General features: G+C 46.9%; 1 protein-coding gene across 3 annotated transcripts in view; it reads right to left on the reverse strand.

The window, feature by feature from the left end:
• FBLN5 (fibulin 5) overlaps nt 1-23,451 on the reverse strand; it is a 70,293-nt gene that overhangs the window by 40,584 nt on the left and 6,258 nt on the right. For all 3 annotated transcript variants that reach the window (XM_031454209.2, XM_031454210.2, XM_010988136.3), the window contains 2 exons: nt 23,280-23,331; nt 19,898-20,152 (listed from right to left, as the gene is read on the reverse strand). In XM_031454209.2, the coding sequence (XP_031310069.1) occupies nt 19,898-20,152; nt 23,280-23,331 (307 nt within the window). The remainder of the gene's footprint in view (nt 1-19,897; nt 20,153-23,279; nt 23,332-23,451) is intronic.

Genomic DNA, 23,451 nt, shown 5'->3' on the forward strand with positions numbered 1-23,451 from the left:
TGACTAATAAAATAGATATGACTTTAGCACATTTTTGAAAGAGCACAAAAACATTAGGGATGAGAAAACAGCAACAGAACCACAGATTCAGCAGAGATTTAAAAGATGGTACCAAGAATGCAATGAACAGGTTCTTGCAAATTAATCTGAAAATGTAAATGGACAAATTCTCAGGAAAACATAACTTTGCAAAACTGACTTTAGGAGTAAAAAGCCAGTCTCATAACTGTTCAAGAAATTATATCAATAGCTAAAAATCTACACACACACACACACACACACACACCCCCCAGATCCTAATGACCTTACAGATAAATACCAATAGACTTTCCATGTGTAGATCATTCTAGCCTTCCAGAGCATATCTCACTCTATCAAGCTAATATGTTGACACCAAACTCAGCAACACTAATTTTAAAGAAGAAATGCGACAGGTCATTTTAATGTATAGACATTGATGAAAAAATCTGAAAAAAAATATGAGCCAAACAAACCCAGCAGTTTATTTTGAACAAATTATACTATATCATGATTAAGTCGGTTATCCTAGAAATGAATGAAAGGTGGTCTAATAAGAAAATCTATCATTGTAATTCCCTGATTTTCTTTCTTAGTCATGGCGTGGGGGTGTGTCCCTGGGCCATCATTCCAGTTCAAAGGCTTAGAAGCTATCTGCATATTGTAAGTGACAAATGGGACTTTTCTTCAAGGGTAAAAGTTAATGACTCTAATGAAACATGTCTTTGGGAACATATGGCTATATATAGCTATGTATCTTATTTATTGAACACTTTTTAATATCACATGCTTTGTATACATTCTTCTAATTCTTGCAGGAAAAAACTTATGAGATAGGCAGTACCCTCACTGTATAGATAAGAAAACCAAGGCCATTCCCAAGATTTATGATAAGGGGCCAGGAGATAAAGGATCAACAGCTCTGCACCTGTGAGTGGCGGCAATTAGAGTGCACAATCAGAGGTATCACCACATTAAAATAAAATGGGACCCGAACATATAGATGCTTCTACATACAGTATCCAAGACCTAAATGTCCATTGACAGATGACTGGATAAAGAAGATGTGGTGTATATATACAATGGACTACTACTCAGTGATTAAAAAAAAGAAAAAGAAAAAAATAATGCCATTTACAGCAATCTCCAGGTGAGCCTGGAGATCACCATTCTAAGTGAAGTAAACCAGAAAGAGAAAAATACCATATGATATCACTCGTATGTGGAATCTATAAAAAAGAAAGAAAGAAAAACAAAAGAAGACACTAATGAACTCATCTACAAAAGAAACAGCCTCAAAGACATAGTAAACAATCTTATGGTTCCTGGGGAAAGGAGATGGGAAGGGATAAATTTGGGAGTTTGAGATTTGCAAATGTTGACCACAACATGTAAAAGTAAATAAAAAATAAATTTCGTGTGACTGGAACATTATGCTGTACACCAGAAATTGACACATTATAACTGACTGTACTCAATTAAAAATAAACAAATCAAAACAAAAACAACAAAAAAGAAACATATAAGTGCTTGATGTGAGATGATGATGATGATGATGGTTATACGTGGCACTAAATCTTCCATTTTTTGTTTTTCCCAAAGGCAGGATGAGAAAGACAGTAGCACAAATGACTCAAGCAAGACACTAAGCATTTCTTCAGGACTCAAAGCATTATAACAGCCTGATATTTCCATAAGGAGGATTCACAGTGGTATCTTCTTGACAATTTTTAATGAAAGGGAGAGTTACTTGTCTTTGAGTGACAGTGTGGGCATCTACCTCCCTGAGGACAGATGGGCAGCATAAACTGTCAGTTCTGAGCCCCTTCCTTTTTTACTGGTGACCATCCCCCATCATCACAGAAGGATGTATGTATGATGCACACTGAGTCTGCTGGTGAGCACACTCTCCATTATCTGTACTATTGGCTCAGAATAAACTATGGTCCTTCTGTTTCTTCTGTTTCTATGTGGACACCAGGATCCCAGGTATAGCTCTTGCCCACTCAAACTCCAGATGCCCTTCAAATGGTAACAGCAATCCAATTTCCCTTTGAGAAACCATCTTTCCTCACTTCCACCCACTATGGCTCCGCATTGGACTTGTGGTGTGGGCTTGGCAAATCAAAGCCCCACATGCTGCTGCTCACAGTGATAAGTTCAGGAATGGGCATGTGACCCAAACTAGCTAACAGAGCCCGACCACATCTTCTTGCCGGAGTTCTAAACTGGTAAGAGGAAAGCCTGCGGCTGCCAGAGCCTACATCTTGAAAATGAAGAAGACTTCGTACTGGAGACAGAGATGGAGAGAGAAAAGAACCAAGCCCACATGACACCATCTGAATCCTTGAAGTCAGCCATGTCCGCAGCTAATTCCACTTATGGGCTTTTCAGTCACAAAAAAATAAGCTACGTGGGCATACACTTGTGTTTGTGTGCAGGTACGTGTTTTGTTGTTGGGTGTTTGGAAGTGTTTTGGGGGAGGGTTTGTTTTTTGGGGCTTTTTGTTTTGTTTCATTTTGCTTAAGCCACTCTGAGCTGGGTCTCTGTTACTTGCAACCACAAGAGTCCTGATAATTAATACACCAAATGTCATCAAACTGCCCTACAGCTTTATTGAACCACAGCGTCCTAATGTTGGCATGCAATTTATCCAAGGCTAGAGCACTGAGAGTAACAAGTGTTTCATTTTAAAAGCTAAATATTGAGACACCTCTTCTGTGAGCCTAGAAATCTCTGCAGAACACCTCAATGTAAAGTACCTTTTTTGTTTGGGGGCACACATACACAGAAAACTCGAGAAATGTATAAGACACAATGGAGAGGGCAAAGGCCAAGGACTCAGGCATCCAAGCCCCTGCCAACCATCCCAAGAGCTGAATGACTGATCCCCAGGCACACCTACTTCCCAGGGACCAGATGGGAAGCTTTACTAGAAGAAAATAAAGGTAGAAGAGGAGGGAACATGTTTCACAGCAAATCCTTAAACTGAGTCTTCTCTTGACAAGATGGGTGACCTGCCTTATCTGAGAGTACATTCTTCATCCTGCATATGCTATTCTGGAACAAAATGATTTCAAGTTATTAGTACGGTTTTTCAAAATCTGCCTGCCAAAATTCAGCTGCTTCTGCACAGTCAGGCTTTCTGGGGTGTGTGGCTCTGGGTTTGCGGGAAGGACCCTCACTCTGCTGAAAGCACTCCTTCTGTCTCCAGCAGACCCAGACGTTCAGCCAAGAAACAAGGGGACAGAAGGTCACTGGACTGAGCGGGGAAGGGGGCGTCTCCACAAAGCCGGGACACAAGAATGTCATTATTCAAGAAATGATTGAAGAGTTCCTTCCAGACTGGCCAAAGGAGTCATTCTCTTTGAACTCGGGGGGTTTAAGAATGCTGAACACCCAGTTGGCAGATCCTTCCGTTGACCCTTTGTGGTCAAACAAGGATAGAAGGGTGGAAGGAGCTTCTTTTCTTTATAAATCCAGGAGCTTGACATTGTCCACGAGTGCAAAGATGCTACGGAAAGGCATGTTGCTGTTTTATTAATAGCTGCATCTTCCTGTTTATCCAGCACTTATTACTCAATTTTCTTGGACAGCCAATCCATCAATGAGCCAACAAACATTATTGATCCTGCCCCAAATGCAAGACAGGAGTAGAGGATATGAGAGAGCTACAAAGATGCCTGACAGGAGGCGTCAATCAGTAGGGAGCATGGACACATTTCTAATTCAGTCCCTAGCAGAGGTAGGAGCCAAATGTTTGGGGAGGACAAGGGGAGGTGGGGAGCAGAATCCAGTGGGCTTGGGATGGGGCAGTAAAGATCAAAGAAGGTCCCCTAGAGGAAATCACATGTGGGCTGGGTCACCAAGGATAAGAGCAAAGAACGGCGTTCCCAAGGGTCTCTGACATCACAAGGGTCCCCACTGGAGGAAAAGGACTGTGCCCCATGTTGTGGGCTGAACTGTGTTCCCCCCAAAATTCACAGGTTGAAGTCAAATTGTGTCCCTCAAAATGTATATGTTGATGTTCTAACCCCTAGTACCTCAGAATGCGACTGTATTCAGAGACAGGGTCTTTAAAGAAGTGATGAAGTGAAAATAATGTCATTCCGGTGGATCTAAATCCAGTGTGACTAGTGTCCTCATAAGATGGGGTATCTGGACACAGAGATACACACAGAAAGAAGATGACGTGAAGATGGCTTTCTACAAGCCAAGGAGAGGAGCCTGGAGCAGACCCCTCCCTTGCGGCCCTCAGGAGGATCCAACTCTGCCAACACCGTGATCTTGGACTTCCAGCCTCCGGAACTGGGAGAAGATAAATGTCTGTTGTCCAAGAAGCCGCCTAGTCTGTGGTCCTTGTTACGGCCCGCGCACGCTGGCACTTTCTGTGTGCCTCCCCCGGCCTGAACACCGCCCACACTGGGGACTGTGCCCCAGCCTTGCCCTCCTCCCCCCTCGCCTGTCTGGCCTCAGGGTTCTCCATGTGCGTGGGGCTCGCTGGGCTGGGCTCTGGAACCCCCACGCTCTTGCTCATGGTCACTAGGCCGCACTGGAATGCGACCCTGGCAGGCCTGCCCTCCTCGTGAGAGCGAAAAGCCAAGTCACTCTTTCTCCTGCTGTCATAATCACTTTCTATTTTATTAACCCTTTTCTGGCTTGTCTGTTACTGAAGTACCAGGATCTCCTGCCTCGTGTTTTGTGTGTGTGTGTGTTTGTTTCATCTTCAGAGGGAGATCAAGCTAGCGGCCAAATTTATTCCATTTACAACACTTCATGAAGCTTGAGTGTGGAAAGAACAGAGTGCTATGACTTACGAAGAAGATGACGTTTGCCCCATCCCTGTAGCTGCGTTGGGGCAGAAATCCTGTGAACCCAGACTCTGGTTAAAGGAACTGAGGCCTGTGCAGTGAAAAGTGCTCGTGCACTTCAGAAAGACAGTTCCCTTTAAGGCCCTAACTCACCTGATCCTGCAAACACCAGCCTGACCAGACCACTGTGGATATAAACATTAACATGGCCGCAGAATCAGAGATCCCCAATTTGTCAAGCTGAGATCCTGGACTGTTCACTCGTGAGCCCCACAGTGAGGGAGGGCCTAAACCAGTCCTCCCGCTTAGCCTCCTCCATGAGGCCCACGGAGGGGAAGGGACTTGCTCAAGGTCACTTGGCTTCTGGTCTGGTGGTCACAGCACGACATGGTTTCCGGGGATTAGGAATCCAGGGACTTTGGGCTTCATCCCACAATACTTATTCTAGGGCAGCCGTACGGTGCTCTCCGCAAGAGCTGGCAACCCCTTTCCCTGACACACACACAAACACACACACTCCATTTGCGTGGGTCCTCGAAGGAGCCCTGTCCCCAGCTGGAGGATGAAGTGTGGGCCGGCTTGGCCCCAGCCCACCCTCAGTACACCCCCCCACCCCCGGCCACAACACTATCCTGGAAGGATCTGTAATCACCTCAGGCCTCATCTTCAACTCCCCTTTGCCAGGGAAGATCAAATTGGACAGCTGAAACCCAATTCCAGTCTGGCAAAATCTCAACTTTGTTCTTCTGAAACCAAAGAGTAGGAGAGGCCTCAGACACTGGCGGGGGCTGAAAGTACCACTCTGGGACTCGGGGGACGTGTTCCACGCAAGCCGGGCATAAAATTCTAATTCACTTACCCAGGCAGTTCCTGAGAGCTTTACAGCTGTGGCACTGGGGCCGGGTTGCACAGTTCATTTGAACACAGTGCTCATGAGCCCAAGATCAAGGTTTCTTCCCTTTGTGCCAATCTGCTGGTCACAGAGCGGAACTCTGAGCCGTGGTCACAGCCCGCACTCCCCCCTCTCCCGCCACCACTCCCTCTGCTGTCGTTTGTCCCAAGGCCGAGGAGTGAGGCTGTGCGTGTGGGTTCTCCCCAACCTGCTGGCAGGTGAGGTGAGTGTCAATGTGTAAGCAGAGCATGGAGACGGGGCAGACAGGGATCCGCGCTTGGCTGGATGCCCCATGGCTTGTTTGGATTTCTGACGACACCCCTTTAACCCAGACAACCCAATTCATTCCTCTAGGATCTTATGAAAATCATCTGTGAAATCTATATGCAATTTTAATAGTGACACTCAGAACAACAAACTGGTGAAAGTAACATAAAAAGAAACAGACTCACAGATACCGAGAACAAAATAGTGGTTCCCAGTGGGGAGAAGGAAGTGGGGAGGGGCAAGACAGGGCTAGAGGATTAAGAGGTACCAACTATTCTGTGTAAAATAAGCTACAAGGACATACTGTACAACACAGGGAATAGAGCCAATGATTTATAATAACTATAAATGATGTATAACTTTAAAAATTGTGAGTCACTATGTTGCACACCTGTAACATACATAGTATTGCACATCAACTATACTTCAATAAATATAAAAACAATAATGGGCCTTAGAAAAAGCTCAAGTGTGAAAGTCAAAGAAAAAGGTAGGAAGGTAGCAGGCGAGAAGAAATTAGACCAACCACCAGGGTTTCTGTCAATGTTTGACCATCCTTCTTGGGTGCAGGGAGATTATAAAGCAAGGAGTCTCGACTCAGCCTTCAGGCAACACTAACTTGACAAATATTTATCAAGCAGCAATGATGGACCAGGCACTGGGGATACAGCAGGAACAAAATAAGAGATGGGACAAAGAAATCAGTAAATACAGCCGAGATATGGAAGCAACCCAGGTGCCCATCAGTGGATGAACGGATAAAGAAAGTGCGGTATATACATACAAGGGAATATTATCCAGCCATAAGAAAAGGAAATCTTGCTATTTGTTACAACATGGATGGACCTTGGGGGCATTATGCTAAATGAAAAAAGTCAAAGAAAGACAAATTCCTCAGATCTCAGTTATATGTGGAATCTTTTTAAAAAAAAAAAAAAAAACAACAAGGTCATAGATACAGAGAACAGATTGCTGGTGGTCACCAGAGGCAGAATTCTGAGAGCAGACAAAATGGGTGAAGGTCAAAATGTTTTAAAATAAATATCCGGTTATAAAGTATATGTCATAGGGATGTCATATACCTCATGGTGACTATAGTTAATAATACTGTATTGAACGTTTGAAAGTTGTCGAGAGTAGATCTGAAAAGTTCCCATCACTTACCCCCCCAAAAATATCTTGTAACCACATATGGTGACAGTATGGTGACAAATGTTAACTAGACTTGTTGTGGTGATGCAATATATACAAACATTGAATCATTATGCTGTATACCCGAAACTCATATAATGTTACATGTCGATTATGCCTTAATAAAAATAAATAACTAATTAATTAAAAACAGTAGCTATCAATCAGTGGGTCTCAGAGTGAGACTCACTTGAAAGCCCACGCCCCACCCCAGACCTACTGAATCAGAAACTCCAGGGGGCGGGACGGGGTGGGAGCCAGAAATCTGTCTTTGAAGTCCTCTGGATGATTTTATGCATGCTCAAGTCTGGGACAGAAAATAATGACAAGGACTGTGATGGAGAGTGACTGTGGGGTGACTCTGGACAGGGTGGTCAGGGACGGGCTCTTCAAGAAGGTGTCATCTACTGAGCTGAAGCCTAAAAGAGGAGAACAAGACAGAGAGAGTTCCAAACTTGCAGGATTTGCAAGTGCAAAGGCCCTGAGGTAGGGAAGAGCCTGCCCTTTTTGAGGAAGACAAAGGAAGGATGTTGGGACAGTCACAGAGCCCTCCAAATATTCTCTAAATTGGGGAAACAACACTGAGTCTGCCTACTGGGCTATTTGAGAATTCAGTGAGCTAGTGGCTGTGAAAGCATTTGGAAAAGCAAGAGGCAGTATTCAAGTGGGAATCATTACAATTAAGGGAGTCACTTAAGGATGCAACCACAGGATCCAGCCTCCCACAGTGAGTAAGCATCAGAACACAGGGCAGCGCCTCCTGGTCCCTGGCCAACTCTGCTCTCTGGAGCTAAATGAGATTGAGATGGTCCTTTAAAAAGGGTCTCTTTGGGAGGTCTGAGGTGGGAGATTTCCCAGAAAGTTCTGATTGTAGAACTCTTACATTCTTACCCCATTGGTCACTAAAAAGATTCTTGGCTTCATAAGGAATTCGTGTTTTACTCCAGCTGCTTGCAAACTCTCCCCAGGTGTTATAAAGACAATGCTAGATTTCTTACAGAATCAGGCCATGTGCTATCAGCACAGTCAGAGCCAATTTCATCACCATCCACTTCTGCCCCTTTCCTGGAGGGACGCAAAAAAGGGCTCGTCTCTGCCTCGAGCTTAAAAGAAGGCTCCAACCAGGACTCTCTGAGAACATGAAGATGATATCAGAGGAGGCCCAATAATTAGCCCCCAGAGTTTAGACAGACTGCAAAATCACTTCCTCAAATGAAAAGATACTTTCTCTAGAATCTACCTGCTTCCAGAAGCTACTCTTCTCCTGTCACAAGCATTTTCATATCCTGAGTGGTCAGGGCTGGAGGGAGCTTTAGAGAACCAGCCCCTCTTGTAGAGATGGGAGAATGGAGCCCAGCAAGAGAAGGGACGGGAACTACAGCCCCCCACCCAGCTTGTGCAGTGATGAGATCAGACCAAGGACCCGGTCCACTTGGCCCCTAAACCAGGAATCTTCTTCAAACAGATGTCAACACACCAACCCTCCACTTAAAAACTAGTGTTCACAGTATGAAGCCCAAGCTGTTGGCATGGAGTTCAAGGCCCCCACAGTCTAGTTCCTGCCAAGTTTCTTAGCCTCAGCTCTCACTCTGTGCCTGCCCCACCACCCCGATGGCCCTCACAGTATTCCCCAAGGTGCCATGGAGTTTCTTGCCTCTATGTCTTTGCCCATGCTGTTCCTCCACCCAGAATGCCCTTCGCCATCTCCCACATGAAAATCCTACTCAGTCTTCCAAAGACTGACTTAAAGGCCATCATATCTGCTGCTAGAACAGAATCCTAATTCCTGGTGGGCACTCCTGCAGCACATGGCAATGTTTCTTTTACCACCTCTTCCCTCTGGTTTGTGTACAAGCTCAGATGAGGTATGTACATCCACCCCTCCCAACCCCCACTCACATCTGCTCAGCTGTGAGATCCTGAGGGTGGGGACCGGGTCTTAGGCATCTTTAGAGCCCCTCCCAGCACATGGCAGTGTCTGACACAGAGACATGCTCAGTGAATATCTGTTTAATCAAATAGATGCACAGATGTGTAACACCTGTCCCTGTGGAAGGATTCTGTCACCACTTCAGCCAGGACCAGCAGAGAGCCTCGTACCTGCTCTGGCTGATGTCCCATTCCACTGGGCTAAAACAAGGTATGTGTTGGGTTCCAGACATCCTACCAATCTACCCCAACTCCTGGCAAGAGAGGGTAAACTCCCCAGGGCAGTGAGGGTGCCTGATTTATCTCTGGGTGCACAGCACAGACCCCAGCACAGAAATGATAAATGAATGAAGTCCATTCTTGATAATAAATGAACCTATGTGAGTAACTGTACCTGAGACATAATCAGGTTCTCCTGCTTATTTGAGTCTTGTACATACAATTGACCACAGGTAGCTTTTCTACTTGTTCAACAAATATTTATCAGGCACTAAAAATACAACGGTGAACAAGACGGAAAGTTCCTGCTGGATCAAGAGATGTTAAGTAAACAAGCACAAATGTCTGCGTATCACAGTTGTGGAGCCTGGGCCAGAGGACACAGTGCAGGACGCTGTGGTCGCTGTTAGGTTGGCCTGCCCTATCGCCTCCATCCCATAATGCTTCATTTTGGTCACAGTGGCTCCAGCTGAGATGGCCACCCCTCACCCAGCTCAGATGCAGAAAACAGATGACTTGTCTTTCTCCCCCATGGGAATGAAGCAGTGTCCAAGTTTTTTGTGTCTTTGCGTTATTTAATATAATCTCCCTTAAATTATTATCCCCTGCTTCCCATGGGAGCTGTTGAAGATGCCAATTTCGTACTGATTCCGGATGCAAAGTCTGTTCTCTCTGACCTCATTGATTCCTGGGGGATGTGTTAAGACCTGTGAAATATCTGGGGCTCATAAATCAACTCTGGCTGGGTTTCTGCAAATGTTTTAGTTTGAAGGAAAGTCAGTTCACACTGACAAGTCCCCCACGCCTCACTGCCTCCCAGCCCCGACCCGCCCGCCATCCCCTGGAGTGTGTGGATGTCGGCTGCCTGGGGCAGGGCCCAGGGTTGGCTGTCCCCGTCTCCCCTCTGGCCTGGCTCCGACAAGCCCGAGGAGAATGAGAGGTCAGTCCTTAACATCCAGTCTGATGTCTGAGGCCCTCTGGAGGGAAGGAATCCTGTGAATGTCCTTTCCCTGCCAGCCCCCAAGGAAATGGCTGGGGGACCCTTCCCCAAGCACGCATCTCCATTTCCAAGATAAACAGGAGCCTTTGGCTGGTTGTTGGGCTCCAGGGGATGTTAATGGCATGTCATACAATTGAATGGTGCCCCTTGGAGTTGTGCGAGGAGTTGGCCCCAGGGACCCAGTCCTACCGTGGCAGAGAAACAAACCCTGGTTCCAGGTGAGACAGTACAGCCTTCCACAGATCTCCTCTGTGGCCCAGCCCGAAGTGGAAAGGAAGCGGGAGGTCAGTCTCTATAAATTAATCTGAGCAAATGGTTCTTCAAGCATCTTTTCCCATCAGCCGCTCAGCTACGGTATAAATTCAGTTTGATTCAACACTCCGTGAGTGCTGGTGGTGCAAGGAACCATGCTGGGTGTGGGCACACACACTGACCACGACCCTGGCCCACCGGGCACTCAAGGAACAAGGAGATGTGGTCATCGTGGTCCCCCTTGGCACCCAGCACAGTGAGGGCCAGTCAGGGTGTGCTTTGAGCGTGTGATGAAGGACCGAGTATGGAAGTGAGAGAAGGCCCCCCCTCACTTGCCTAGGTTTAACAGTGCCGGCACGCTCCTTCCATCCATCCATCATCCATCCATCATCCATCCATCCATCCACTCATTCATTCATTGACTAATGAACCACTTACTGAGAGCTGTCACTGCCAGATGCAGAGGATAAACATCCAAGGAATGCCCCCAACCACTGCCCCAATTCCCAACACTCACACCTGATGAGAGCATGGGCAGCATGCCCTCTGTCACACGCCTGGGGGCTGCCGGGAAGCCATGGCCTTTCTGTCTCCAAGCTGGAGACCAACCAGCCTGCTGGGGGAGGTCATCTGACAGGGGAGGTAGGGGTCTCTCTGATGACAGGTCTGCCCAGCCCACCAGCACTTCCCCAGTCACTGCCTGCTGGGGCAGCATGGTCTGGAGTCTGTTTTTCTGTCTATTTGCGTGTCCATGTGTCCAGAGAGGCTGGCAGCCAAAGGAAGAGATCGAAGGTACCCACCCGGCTTCTGAGCACGCCCAGAGCTAAGAAGGCCCCAGAGAATGGCTCAAAGCAGCCCCTCCAGCTGAGCGGGGGTCAGAGTGGAGCCAAGCAGAAGAGTCAGCATATGGTCACAAACTGTGAGGTGGTCCCTCACCTCTCTCCCCAAACCTCCTCTCCTGGGATAAGCAGCCAGTGAGCACCTGCCTTGTGTCTCACCCTGTGGCTGGGCAGGGTTTGGGAAGACGTGACAAATAGAGCTGCTGCCCCTCCAGGGAGGGGGTGGCAGGACTGACAGTGGCACTCACTTAGCCGGGGACAGACAGGACGATCAGACACTCAGCATATCCTTTGCTAAAAACAGTTCCACAAGGTAAGTACTATTATCCCATCCGGTAGGTAAGCCACTCAAAGGGTTTAAGGCTCCAGGCCAGGCACCTGTGCAGGGACGGGGTTCAAACCCCAGTACGTCTGAATCCAGAGCCCCACTCATCCCACACATCACACTGCCACCCCCAGCTCCCTGGCCTAGTCACCCGCTCCCTCGTGGCCTCCCTAACAGCAGACATGATAACTTGGGCCTATCAGATGATATTTACATGAGACTGTTGTTGGTAACATTAAATATGATTCCTAACTTAATGTTTCATGGTGTATTCAGGCACTGGCACACATGCCGTAACACTGTTACTTTGCATTCATATGGTATTTTTATTCCTTTATTTCATTTAGTCCATTTCTAATAGCACAAGGAGTCCCCAGATCACTCTGTTTCTTGCATCTTGCTGGGGTGGGAGTGGGAGACGCAGATGCCCTGCGGATACCATCCGCACACGCAGTTAAGAGCCGTACAGAACTCCCACAGAAGCTGCCCGTGCAGGCAGAGAACCCACACGAGCTATTCTGCTCTGAGTTTGCCAGTGGTGGACTCACCCTACTTCCATCAAAAGATTTTTGAGAAGAAATCAACAACTAACCTTGAAGACAAAAGAGGAGGTACAATCACCTTCCTACACATTTGGAAACACTGTGCCTCTTGGAGAAGCATCATGACATGCGTCTCCCACTAATTTAAACACATATGTCCAGTTTGCTAAATGGTCTGTTCAGCCCTGGCCCGAGGCAGGTAACTGCAACCTCCTGCCCTCCAGCAGGTGCTCTCTGGAGACCTGGACATCCACTCACCCAGGCCAGAACCATCCAAAGCAGAGCCGCTGCTGAAAGTCCACACTCCTCCATCCTCTTGCAACACGACTTGCTTTTGACACACAACTGGCTAATTCCAGAGTGGAACATAATTCATTAAAAGAAACATGACCAGACCAAGGAACGTAAGGTGAGATCCAAGAAGAAGTTGCAGGTCGTTGCAACAGCCGCCGTGCTAAGCAGTGGGGAACTGCCTACTACACACAAGGTCACCAAGGGCCGGGCGTGCCCCACAGTGGGTTCCCACCCAGCGCCGAGGCCGGTCAGTGCCTGAGCCAACCCCACGGCCAGCTCTAGCTGTGGGTGCGACGGGCTTCCTCGTCAATGGGGAACCGACGTGGTGCTGGCAGAAGATGTCACTGCGCATGTGGGCTGGTTGAAACACACAAGAAGAGAAGGACCACATCACAAGTGATCCGGGTGAGAACAAGTTAACAGAAAACCCAGACTGTCTGGACACAAACATTATCTTCCCTGAGGACTGGGAGCCAAAGAAATCATCTGGTCCAGGAAGCGCATTTTGCAGACTGTTGAAGCCATGGGGGAGCCTTTCTCAGAGTAATGCTTTTAATTGCATAAATTAAATCCACAGGATTACGAAAGACACCAATTATATTGAAAGAAGGTTATCAGAATATTTTTCAAACGAATGTGTGATATAGTAACATACATGCTTCTTCATCAGTGACAAGAATTATAAATGACAAGATTAAGCAGCAGGTCTGATATCTCCTACAATTTGAAAGTAATGGTAAGTGAGACTTTCAAAATAATGTTTTTTAAAAATGTCAAAAACTCCAAAATATGTCAGAATAACTGCCATAGCTGTAAGATGATGTATAAACATCTGTGTTCCTCCTGTTAATACTGCCACAGGAAAGAGTCCTATGGTTTATTGCCTATGTAATGGAAGATACTACTCATTTCATTAGAAGTTAGTGGGAAAGAAGATGAAAATCAATCCCCTGAATTGTATCCACAGACCCCATATTAAGATCCCTAATATCCTGCCATCCCTTCTTCTTACAGAGAATAAACCTTAGGCCAGAGAAGCCAAGGGACTTCCTTAACGTCACACAGCTGATAAACGGCCAGTCTGGGTTCAGAGTGCAGTTCTTACCGATGTCCTGTTTTTAAGCACTACAGCATGCTGCTTCAATTTAGGCCACAAAAAGATTTCTTTCGGATTTTTTGTTTTTGTTTTTTAAACAAGAGTAATACATTCTTCTAACAAATTCAAACAATATGGGAATTACATTTAAAAAATAAAGTTTCTACCTTTCTTGAAATGCAGGCCTATCTAAGAGGAGACAGATGGACCAGAGCCTTACTGATCTGAGTGCAGTCCCTGGACCAGGAGATTCTGCAAAGGTGGAACCCCAGGCCCCACCCCAGCCCTACGGAGTCAGATCTGCATCTCCCCAGGTGACTCATGGGCACTCTGGGAAGACCTGCTCTGGACAGCTTCCTCGAGACCCTTCTCTGCTGAGCTCTCCTTGGAAGCACAAGTAACCCCAACCCCTGCTGCTGAAAGTGCCAAGAATTAAACCTCAACCTTCTAAAAAGCCTGCACTAGTAAGTCTAATTCCCAGATGAAAGAATAAACAGTAACAGAATAACAGGACTAGAGGCTTGGAGGAGGAGAATTCATCGTGGAATGGTGAGATCTGGCACAACGAAAGCAACATTATCACCACTCACTCTTCTCACCCCTTATCACAAACCAGGCTCCATGCTAGACCAGTCACATGCACCATCTCACTGAATTCTCACAAATATCTGACACTAATAGTCGATAGCGTTATCCCTGTTTACAGACGGAAAAACTGAGGTTCAGAGAGGCCAAGCTGCTTGCTCACCATCCCAGCCAGTGACTGGGAAAGACTTGGATGGAGATGGGGCAACCTGAGTCGGGGGCTGCATGTGAACAGGCTTCCTGAGGCCCAGTGCACAAGGACATCTGTGCAAACCCAGCTGTGGGGGCCCCACCTCTGTCCCTGGCCTCCTCTTTCCCCCAGGCCTGCCTGGTCCCAATGCCTTCAGCAGCTAAAGAACTGAGTGATCTCAGCATCCTGTTTTCCCTTCTGGTCTCAACCTGAGGACTTGGTTTCAAATTTACACGAAAAATCAGCAGAAAGGCCTACAGGAGCCTGCCCCATCCTTGCCCTCTTGCCCTTGTCTGGGAACAAACGCCACATTGAGACAACGTCCCGTTGTTTTGTTTCACAATGAAATAAACCCGGGCTTTGCTGGCATCTCGAAACAGAATCTGACCAAAATCTCATAAAGCGCTGAACTCGGCAGAGCCTGGCAAGGTCCACCAGGTGGGTGGGTACCAAGCTTAGGTTTAGGTCATTTTAAAGGTTTTAAAGAATTAAGCCCTTGATACCTTTTCAGACTCCATGATGCTCCATAGGGTATCATCTCAAGACCCCAGAATCTTTCTCAGTTAACATTTACCATGTGATACTCTGTGCAGACACTAGGCAAGATATTTTCACATGTTACCTGTGAGGTAGGTATCATTATACCCATTTTACAGATGAGGAAGCTAAGTCCCAAGTCTTATAGCTAGGAATTTGCAGAACCAAGGCAAGAACCAAGGCCTGGCTGGCTTCCAAGTTCCAGTCCTCTCCACTCCAGGACACACAGCCCTCCCAGCTCTGCCTTCTCTTCGAACATCTCAGGAACCTATGAGAGGCCAGTATTTCAGCTGCCTATTCCATGTCTAATCTCCCTTCCTTGACGGTAAGCTCTGGAGAGAGCCTCACGGCTGTGCCGGGACTCCCTGGCCCCTCAGTGCTTAAGCCAGAGCCTGGTACCAAAGAGGTGCTCTGTAAACAGTGATTGAATAAATATTGGCTGCCTTTCAGGAAAAATAACTCAAGAGAAAGCCTCAGGCCAACTCCATTCATCTTCCAAAAGGATCCACATGTGTTCCTCTCTGCCCGCTCAGGCGCGTTGATCAATGAGAAAAGCCTGGGCCAGAGGGAGAATGAAGGTAATGCTTGTAAGTCCACAAATGACCAGAGAAATTGCTGCAGTCCCTGGAGCAGTGCAGCTCTAGGAAAAGGCTGCTTTCTCGGTTGCGAAACACTTCATGAACATTAGTTATTGGTGGAGTTCCTTGATATGCCACTGAGCCAAGTTGATCAGCAAAGCCAGAACAAAGACTGTCCACCCAGAGAAGTGACAAGAGTTGAGCCCCAAAGGGGACAAACATGCATAAACAAGTGGCATCAATGTTCAGGGACCTCAGCCAAAGGTCCTGTTCTCAGAGGCAGTATGATGATAGGAAAGTTCCTGAATGCAGAGGATTGAACCCGGGTGTCCCAACTGCTCGGCTCAGCTCACTCCCTCCCTGAATGTTCAGCACAGACACTGTTAACCCCACACCATCCCGCCTTTCCTGCAGCAGCCTTCCCTCCTTGCCAATTAACCATGTCCATCTGGCTCTCCATCCCCTGAGAGGCTGCCCACCAGTTCTCTCAAGGGGCCAGGATCTGGGAGACACATTCTAACCAGTCAGAGTCCCACCACTCTCGTGGAGGTTGCCCTGCTGCCGAGCAACCCCAAGGCAAGATTCCAGTCTTCTTGATAACGCAAAACTTTCTTGGCTCTTGGGCTATAATTCTTGGGTCACTACTCACTACGTCTGCAAGTGTCCTGAGTGTTCCAGACTTAATCTGGGGCCTTGTGGACTCAAACCCGAGGCCAGACTTTGTTCCAGAAGGAGCAGAGTCTAGTCACCTCCCAAGTAGAACCCAAAACAAAGAGGTTAAGAAGGAAGCTGGGAGGCGCAGGGGACCTGGCCGCTGTGGCTGGCCCTGCCTAGCTTGCAGACACAGGGGACAAGGCAGGAAACTGCAGCCTCGAAAGTGAGTCCAAAACCCAGAGAGAGTGAGTAAGCCACAGTGAAATGTCCCCTTGCTTCTTGAAGGCAGACTTTCTTATAGTTTATGTGAAGAAACCAGGGCATGGAGAGGAAGAAGATGAGGGCACCACTACGGAAACAGTTCACCCCCAAATCCAACTGAACTGGATTAAATCCCTAGATCTAACTGTTACCAGTTTACAGAACAATAGAGGGGATGGAGGAATATGTTAAACACCACCACAAGAACACAAGCAGCAAAATCCCAAATGTAGGAAATTCTACAGGACAAACAACTCAGCCTCTTCAACAAATAAGTGGCAAGAGAGATAAAGATTGAGAGAAAGTTACAAGACCTGTCAGCCAAATGCCATTTATAGTCCTTGTTTGAATCCGATTCCAAAAAAACAAGCGAAGAAAAGAACATTTATGAAATGATCAAGGAAATTTGAACACGACCTGGATATTTAATGATGAAAAGGAATTATTGTTGAGTTTTGTAGGTTTGATAATTGTATTGTGGCTATTATTTTTAAAGATGATTTATCTCTTAGAGATATATTCAGAAGGATTTAGGGATAAAGTGATTTGATGCCTGAGTTTTGTTTTAAATTAATCCACTGGGTCAGAGTAAAGAAAAAACAAAGAGTGGGTCTGTATTGACAGTTAAGAAGTTAGGTGATAAGCAGGTAAGTGCTCGTTGTGTTCGCTCTGCTTTTGTCCAAGTTCAAAGTTTCACAACACAAAAATTTTATTTACCACTCCCCCCCAAAAAAAGCAAGAGAAGGCCCTAGTTTTTCACCATGGCTCTAGGACTGTCTCCTGAGAGGCTTGAACAAAGCTTTACCTCTCTGAGCCCTAGTTTCCTCATCTAGACCCTGAATGGCCCTCATTCGCTGTGTGACCTTTGACAAATTCTTAACCTCTCTGTGCTTCAGGTCCAACAGGGCCAAGAGGAATAACAGTAGTCCTATCGCTTAGGGCTGTGATGAGGATTGAATGTGTTCATCCCTGTAAAGACCCTGGCACGCAGCACTATGTAAGTGTTGGTTATTATTACTACTGCTGCGGTTGGCACTGTTGTTGACTGTTTTCTAAGCTGAAGAGGAGGAGGAGGAAACCTCCTTGGAGATGTGTCCTCCTCTCCCCAAACTCCCAGTTCTCCCCGATCACACACCCTCTTCCGCTGCCTCTGCGCCTTGCTTTCCGTTGGCCTGTTCCCAGGCCCACCTCTCTCATCTGTGTCCCCATCCCCTCTCATGCCCCCTCCCCAGTGACGTCCCCTCTCACAATGCCCAGAAGGACCCGTGTAAACCAGGAAATGGCAGGGTCGGGTGGAGGGAGGTGAGAAAGAACCCAGGACTTGTGAATGCATAATGCTGAACTTTTTGGAAATGGACGGGCCGGGTGCCAGTCCTCGCTAGGGTTCCTAGATTGTATTCTTCTTACAAAAGGGCCATTATGAAGGCTCCGCATCTCCCGTGTGACAGGTTGGGGCCATAACACTGCATGACGTCACAGGGGCAGGAGATGAATAGACTTCCCAGCCATATCCTTATTCTCAGGGGCACTGGCATCCTGGAAAGCAGGCTGTGGGAGGAAGGAGGACATTCAGAGAACCCTTCGGCAGTTCCCAGCCATTCCACCAAAGGGGTTCACGGGCTGCCCAAGACATCGGGTGGAGCATCGGACACCCCATGGCCACCGAGGCCCCCTGCCAAAGTCACGAGTGCCTCAGTGTGCCATTACACCCCCTTCTTCACTTCAAGACGTGCACATGGTCACTCGGTTTATCCAGCCCCACAGGACACCCTGGAAGAGCAGCACCACCGCTCCCCCCAACACACACCTCTCTTTCTCTGCATTTCCTCTGGGATCACTTATTTTCCACCAACAGAGACGTCACATGGGTGAGTTAGGAAAACACAGGCTGGTAGTCAGGAGAGCTGAACTCCGAGACTACTTCTGTCATTTCTTAACTTGGTGGAGTCCACATTCCCTTTTTTGTAAAATGAACAGGCTGAAGTTAAAGCTTGTTGAAGCCCCTTCCAATTACAATGGTCTATTGTTCTGCTGGTGACAAGGAAGGGTGTTACTACCTTCTCCGCAGCTTGCCTGGGCCCCACACTCTTTCCTCTGTACACTCACCTACGTCCACAGTGACCGTCAACTGGCTCTCCTTGTCCCCCTCCCTCCACACCCCCCTCACCCCTTGAGACCACTAAGTATAAAGAAGTTGGGGTCAAGGTGTATCCAATCTTCCCTTTTAGCTCTGAAACACACTTGTTTGCATATTACTTCCATGTAGTCAGATGGAAGTGTACACGCTTTTGCATAAACCAAATAACCAACAGCCTCTCTCAGAGCTGCTGACAGCTCAAGACTTCAGAGCCCTAAAACGGGACCAACAAAAATCTCACCAAGTAAACTGATGGTCTCCCAAACTTTCAGGGGATAGGAAGGAAATATTAGAATTTCAACTCACATTTATTTTTATCACATCCTTTAAAATTTTCTATTTCTTATGTATGCTTTACATTCCCTAAACCATATGAGTGTAACAGGATATATATGTAATTTACTAATATGCATATAATAAGTTCTAAACGATTTTACAGATGGGATGTATGATCAAAAATGTTTGGAACCATCATCACCCCCAGACCATCTCCCAAAGCTGGAGACAGTTGCAAGCTTTTGGTCCAACCACAGACAAAGGGACATGGGAGGATCCCAGGTAACCCTCCACCAAGACCACACTGGCCAACAGGGCAGCAGCACTCACTAGGGCACCTGTCACACCACCTGCCAACAGCCTCGGGACCGCATGGCCTATTGCGTCCCCTCCCTCCCTGAGGTCTACCCTTGCTATGAGCTCCCATCGGGGAGGCTCCTTTTGATCAAAAGAACACTGGTCCCCACCAAGGAACCCACTTTCTTTCCAGAATAGTTGACCTTGACCCTCAAGGCTTATTTTATTTCAGAAGCATACATTCCATTCAAGGGTGAGCCATGCTGAAGACCCTAGAAAGCTGGTCCTTTCTAGATCTTCTTTCCGAGATGCACTTACTAAGTTTGGCCAGACATAATTTGCTATTGAAGAGAGAAAATATGAACTTCATCTTTAAATAGATAGATGATACATACCATCCAAAGGTAGGTAGGTAGGTAGGTAGATAGGTTGATTGACTGATTGATTGATTGATTGATTGATTGATTGACTGATGAAAATAAAGAAAAAACAAATTGGCTTTCTAGAGAACTGTCAGTGAAACAGCAAACTAAACTACTCCCTAGGTGGGAGGATGCCCAGAGACACAGGCTGCTAAGAGTGAAAGAACCACGTAGAAAGTAAGTTGTTTCTTCACTGACATCCCATTTGGGGTGGACCCACTGGGTTAGGACGATGCCTTCACCAGAGCACAGTGGACAGGAAACCGAGGATGCTGGGCTACTCACCTACACACTGGTTGCTTTCATCCATTTGGTATCCAAAGCGGCATATGAGAGGCCTCGAAATTGTGGGGTAGTTTGGGGCTGACAGCGGTGGGGCAGCTGCTGGGTATGGACCTGAGTAGGGGTTCGAGTAGGGGTTGGAGTAGGGCCCGCGGTACACGGGGTTTGTTCGGGGGATGCACAGGTACCCGCCGTTTTGGTTAACACACATCATGTCTCCTCGGCAGGCCTCAGGGATGGTCCGGCACTCATCGATATCTGGAGGGGCCACAGGAAGGACAAGCGTTAGTGGCCTCCTGGCCACACTGTGCATATTTAAGCAGAGCTCTGTACCAAGAGCGTCCCCCAAAACCAGCATCTGCTCCCCAACACGAAGGGCAGTACCTGGCTCATTGAGAGCAGATACTTCCAAATATTGGCTAAATTGACTTAAACTGACAAATGCCACCCAGACATCAGCCATCAAATACTACGATCAATGAATGACATTTGGGCCGTAGTTATAAAAACCTGTGCTGTCATGTGCGCAATACTTTTCTCTAAATGGACTCACGTTGAAAACCCAAGTAAACATATTTTTGACATCTTACATGACATCAGCAAATGAAAACATACTACCAATGATCAAAAATAGAAGGTAAGAGTAAAAATTAATACAGAACTATTACCATAAAGAGTGTTCTTGGATGTATCACCGAAAAGCATCTCAGGTACTCTTGTGGGTCCGCACGACGCTCGGGGAGCACTGGGATGGCCCTAACGATTGTACCCACTTCTACTCCAAGTGACAGTGGGGCAGGGAGAAAGAGTCCCTTGCAACCAGGAAGACAAGGCTTGGCCAAAAGCTGGTTACTTGTTAGGAAAGTGAAGACTTACTGGAGAGTCAGCTCACACCATGCGGACAAACAGGGAACGTTTCCAGCCAGAATGGTGCTCTGTGTGTGTGTGCAGGGGCGGAGCGGGGGGTAGGTTCTCTAGAAAATCAGCTGTGCAGGGCCAGGAACAGGGGAGGCACCAGCGTGAGCAGCTGACCCGATCCCACACACTGGGGCCTCTCATCAGTGTTGGGGTCTGCTCCCTATGGGACCAGAGGCTGGAGGAGAGAGGCCTGAATCCTGACAGTTCACCCCAGCCATCTCGTCTGAGAGACTTGTGTCAACCCCTACCTCGGGAAAGGGAAATTTTGAGCCCCGTTCTCTGGCTGTAAGCCTGAAATCTTCATTAAAACGGATGGGCCAGAAAAGAGGGCTGCCACCCCTCTCTGTGTCCCTTGGCACATGCTCACCTCCCTTCGCTTTAGGTCAAAGTGCAAGCCCAGAACTTCCAAGGCAAGGTCCTATTCCTCACCACCTGTCATTCTTTCCAACCCTAAGCTCAGAGATTACAGATGATTTGGCATAAATCAAATATAATTAAAAAGCTAAATATATCTCCAAGGTGGGAGCCTTCTTTCTTTATACCCTGTGCTCCATCCGCAACCAACTATTCTATATTCTGAATGTCCTTTCCACCCCTGGTCTTTGCTTATGCTGTTTCTCCCACCTGGAATGCCATTTCTCAGGGTCCTATTCATCCTTCAATACCCAATTCAAAAGTGACCTCCGTGAAGGCTATCTTTACTGACCCCAGACAAAAGACATCACTCTCTCGCTGACTTTTGCAGGACCGAGTGCTCTCCCCTCATCTTGGCAATGACTATTCCACCCTGTACAGAGTTTGCTCCATCCAGGTCCACCTCTTCCACCAGATGGCACACTAGGGGACTAGCCCCTAAATGTCTGTCCTTGGAACCTGGGACCACATGGCAAAGGCGAATTAGGTAGCACTTGGAAAGGAATTAAAGTTGCTAATCAGAAGACCTTGAGATGGGGGGGATATCTGGGTGGGCCCAGTGTAATCACATAAGCCCTTAAAAATGAAAGAAGAGGCAAAAGGGTTGGTCAGAGAGATGAGAGAACAGAAAAAGAAAAAAATTTGAAGAAAAAGAAGAGATTGGGAGCATGTGAGGGACCAATTTGCTGTCTTTGAAGATGGAGGAGGGGCTGTGAGCCACAGAAGAGGGCAGCCTCTAGAAACTGAGAAAGGCCCTCAGCTGACAGCCAGCAAGGAAACAGGGTCCTCGGTCCTACAACCCCGAGAAACTGAATTCTGTGGGAGTAGAAATCAGTGCAGCCACTATGGAAAACAGTATGGAGGTTCTCCCCAAAATTAAAAATAGAACTACCATATGATCCAGCAATTCCACTTTTGGGTCTCTATCCAAAGGAAATGAAAACAGAATCTTGAAGAGATTTCTGTTTTGCCATGTTGATTGCAGCTTTACTCACAATAGCCGAGATAGGGAAACAACCTAAGCGCCCACCCATGGACAAACATGCGGGAGACATATATATGTATGTATGTGTATATATATGACATTATTATCATCATCATATGAATGTTATTCTGCCATGAGAAAAAAACTTGCCATTTGCAACAACATGGATGGACCTTGAGGGCATGACGCTAAATGAAATGTCAGACAGAGAAAGACAAATATTACATGAAATCACTTAAAGGTGGAATCCAAAAAAGCCAAACTTATAGAAATAGAAAGTCGAATGGCGGCTACCAGGGGCTGGGGGGTGGGGGAAATGGGGAGATGTAAAGGGTACAAACTTCCAGCTAGAAGATGAAGAAGTTCTAAGGAACAATGCACTGCATGGTGATTATAATTAACAACACTGTATCGTATAGTGGAAAATTGCTAAGGGAGTAAATCTTGAATGTTCTCACTATAAAAAAGAAAAGGTAATTATGTGATATGATGGAGGTGTTAGCTAAGCTATGGTGGTAATCACATTGTACTATATAAGTATATCAAGTCAACACATTGTACACCTTAAACTTACACAATGTTATATGTCAATTATATCTCAATTAAAAAACAAAGAGACTGAATTCTACCAACAACATGAATGAGCAAGAAAATGGATTCTTCCCTAGAGCCTCCAGGAAGCAGTGAAGTCCCGCCAACACCTCGATGTTAGCCTGGTAGAACCTGTACGTGTGTGAGATCTTCAGTTTGTGTTGTTTAAGCCACTGAAGTGTGTGCCAAGTTTGTATGGCGGCCCTACGAAACTGATATGGATGGAGAGACCCCTGAGGATGGGAATCAATTCTCAACTCATCTTTGTCCCATCGCAGGGCTTACTCAGTGCTGGGCATAAGGAGGTGATCAGTGGAGATGTGTCACTGATTTCAACTACTCCACGCCACTGTTTTCTCCCGTCAGCAAGGCTGACACAGATTTGACAATATTGAACAACGGCTGAGAGAGACATGGCCCTGCAGTCGGGCTGCCACTGCACCCCCACCCAGCAAAGGATCTTCAGGGACCTCCTACCTAAGCACTGTCCTGATGAGCGGTCCAGGTCAAAGCCGTTAGTGCATTGTTGCTACAGGAGAGGAGAGAGAGACAGAGGAGAGGTCATTTCACTTACTTACTTTTTTTTTTTAACTATGGAAGTATTGTAACTGCATCACAGAAAGTGCAGGAAATAGAGTAAACAAACAAG

This window comes from Camelus dromedarius, chromosome 5, assembly GCF_036321535.1.
Source record: "Camelus dromedarius isolate mCamDro1 chromosome 5, mCamDro1.pat, whole genome shotgun sequence".
Classification (NCBI taxonomy): Eukaryota; Metazoa; Chordata; class Mammalia; order Artiodactyla; family Camelidae; genus Camelus; species Camelus dromedarius.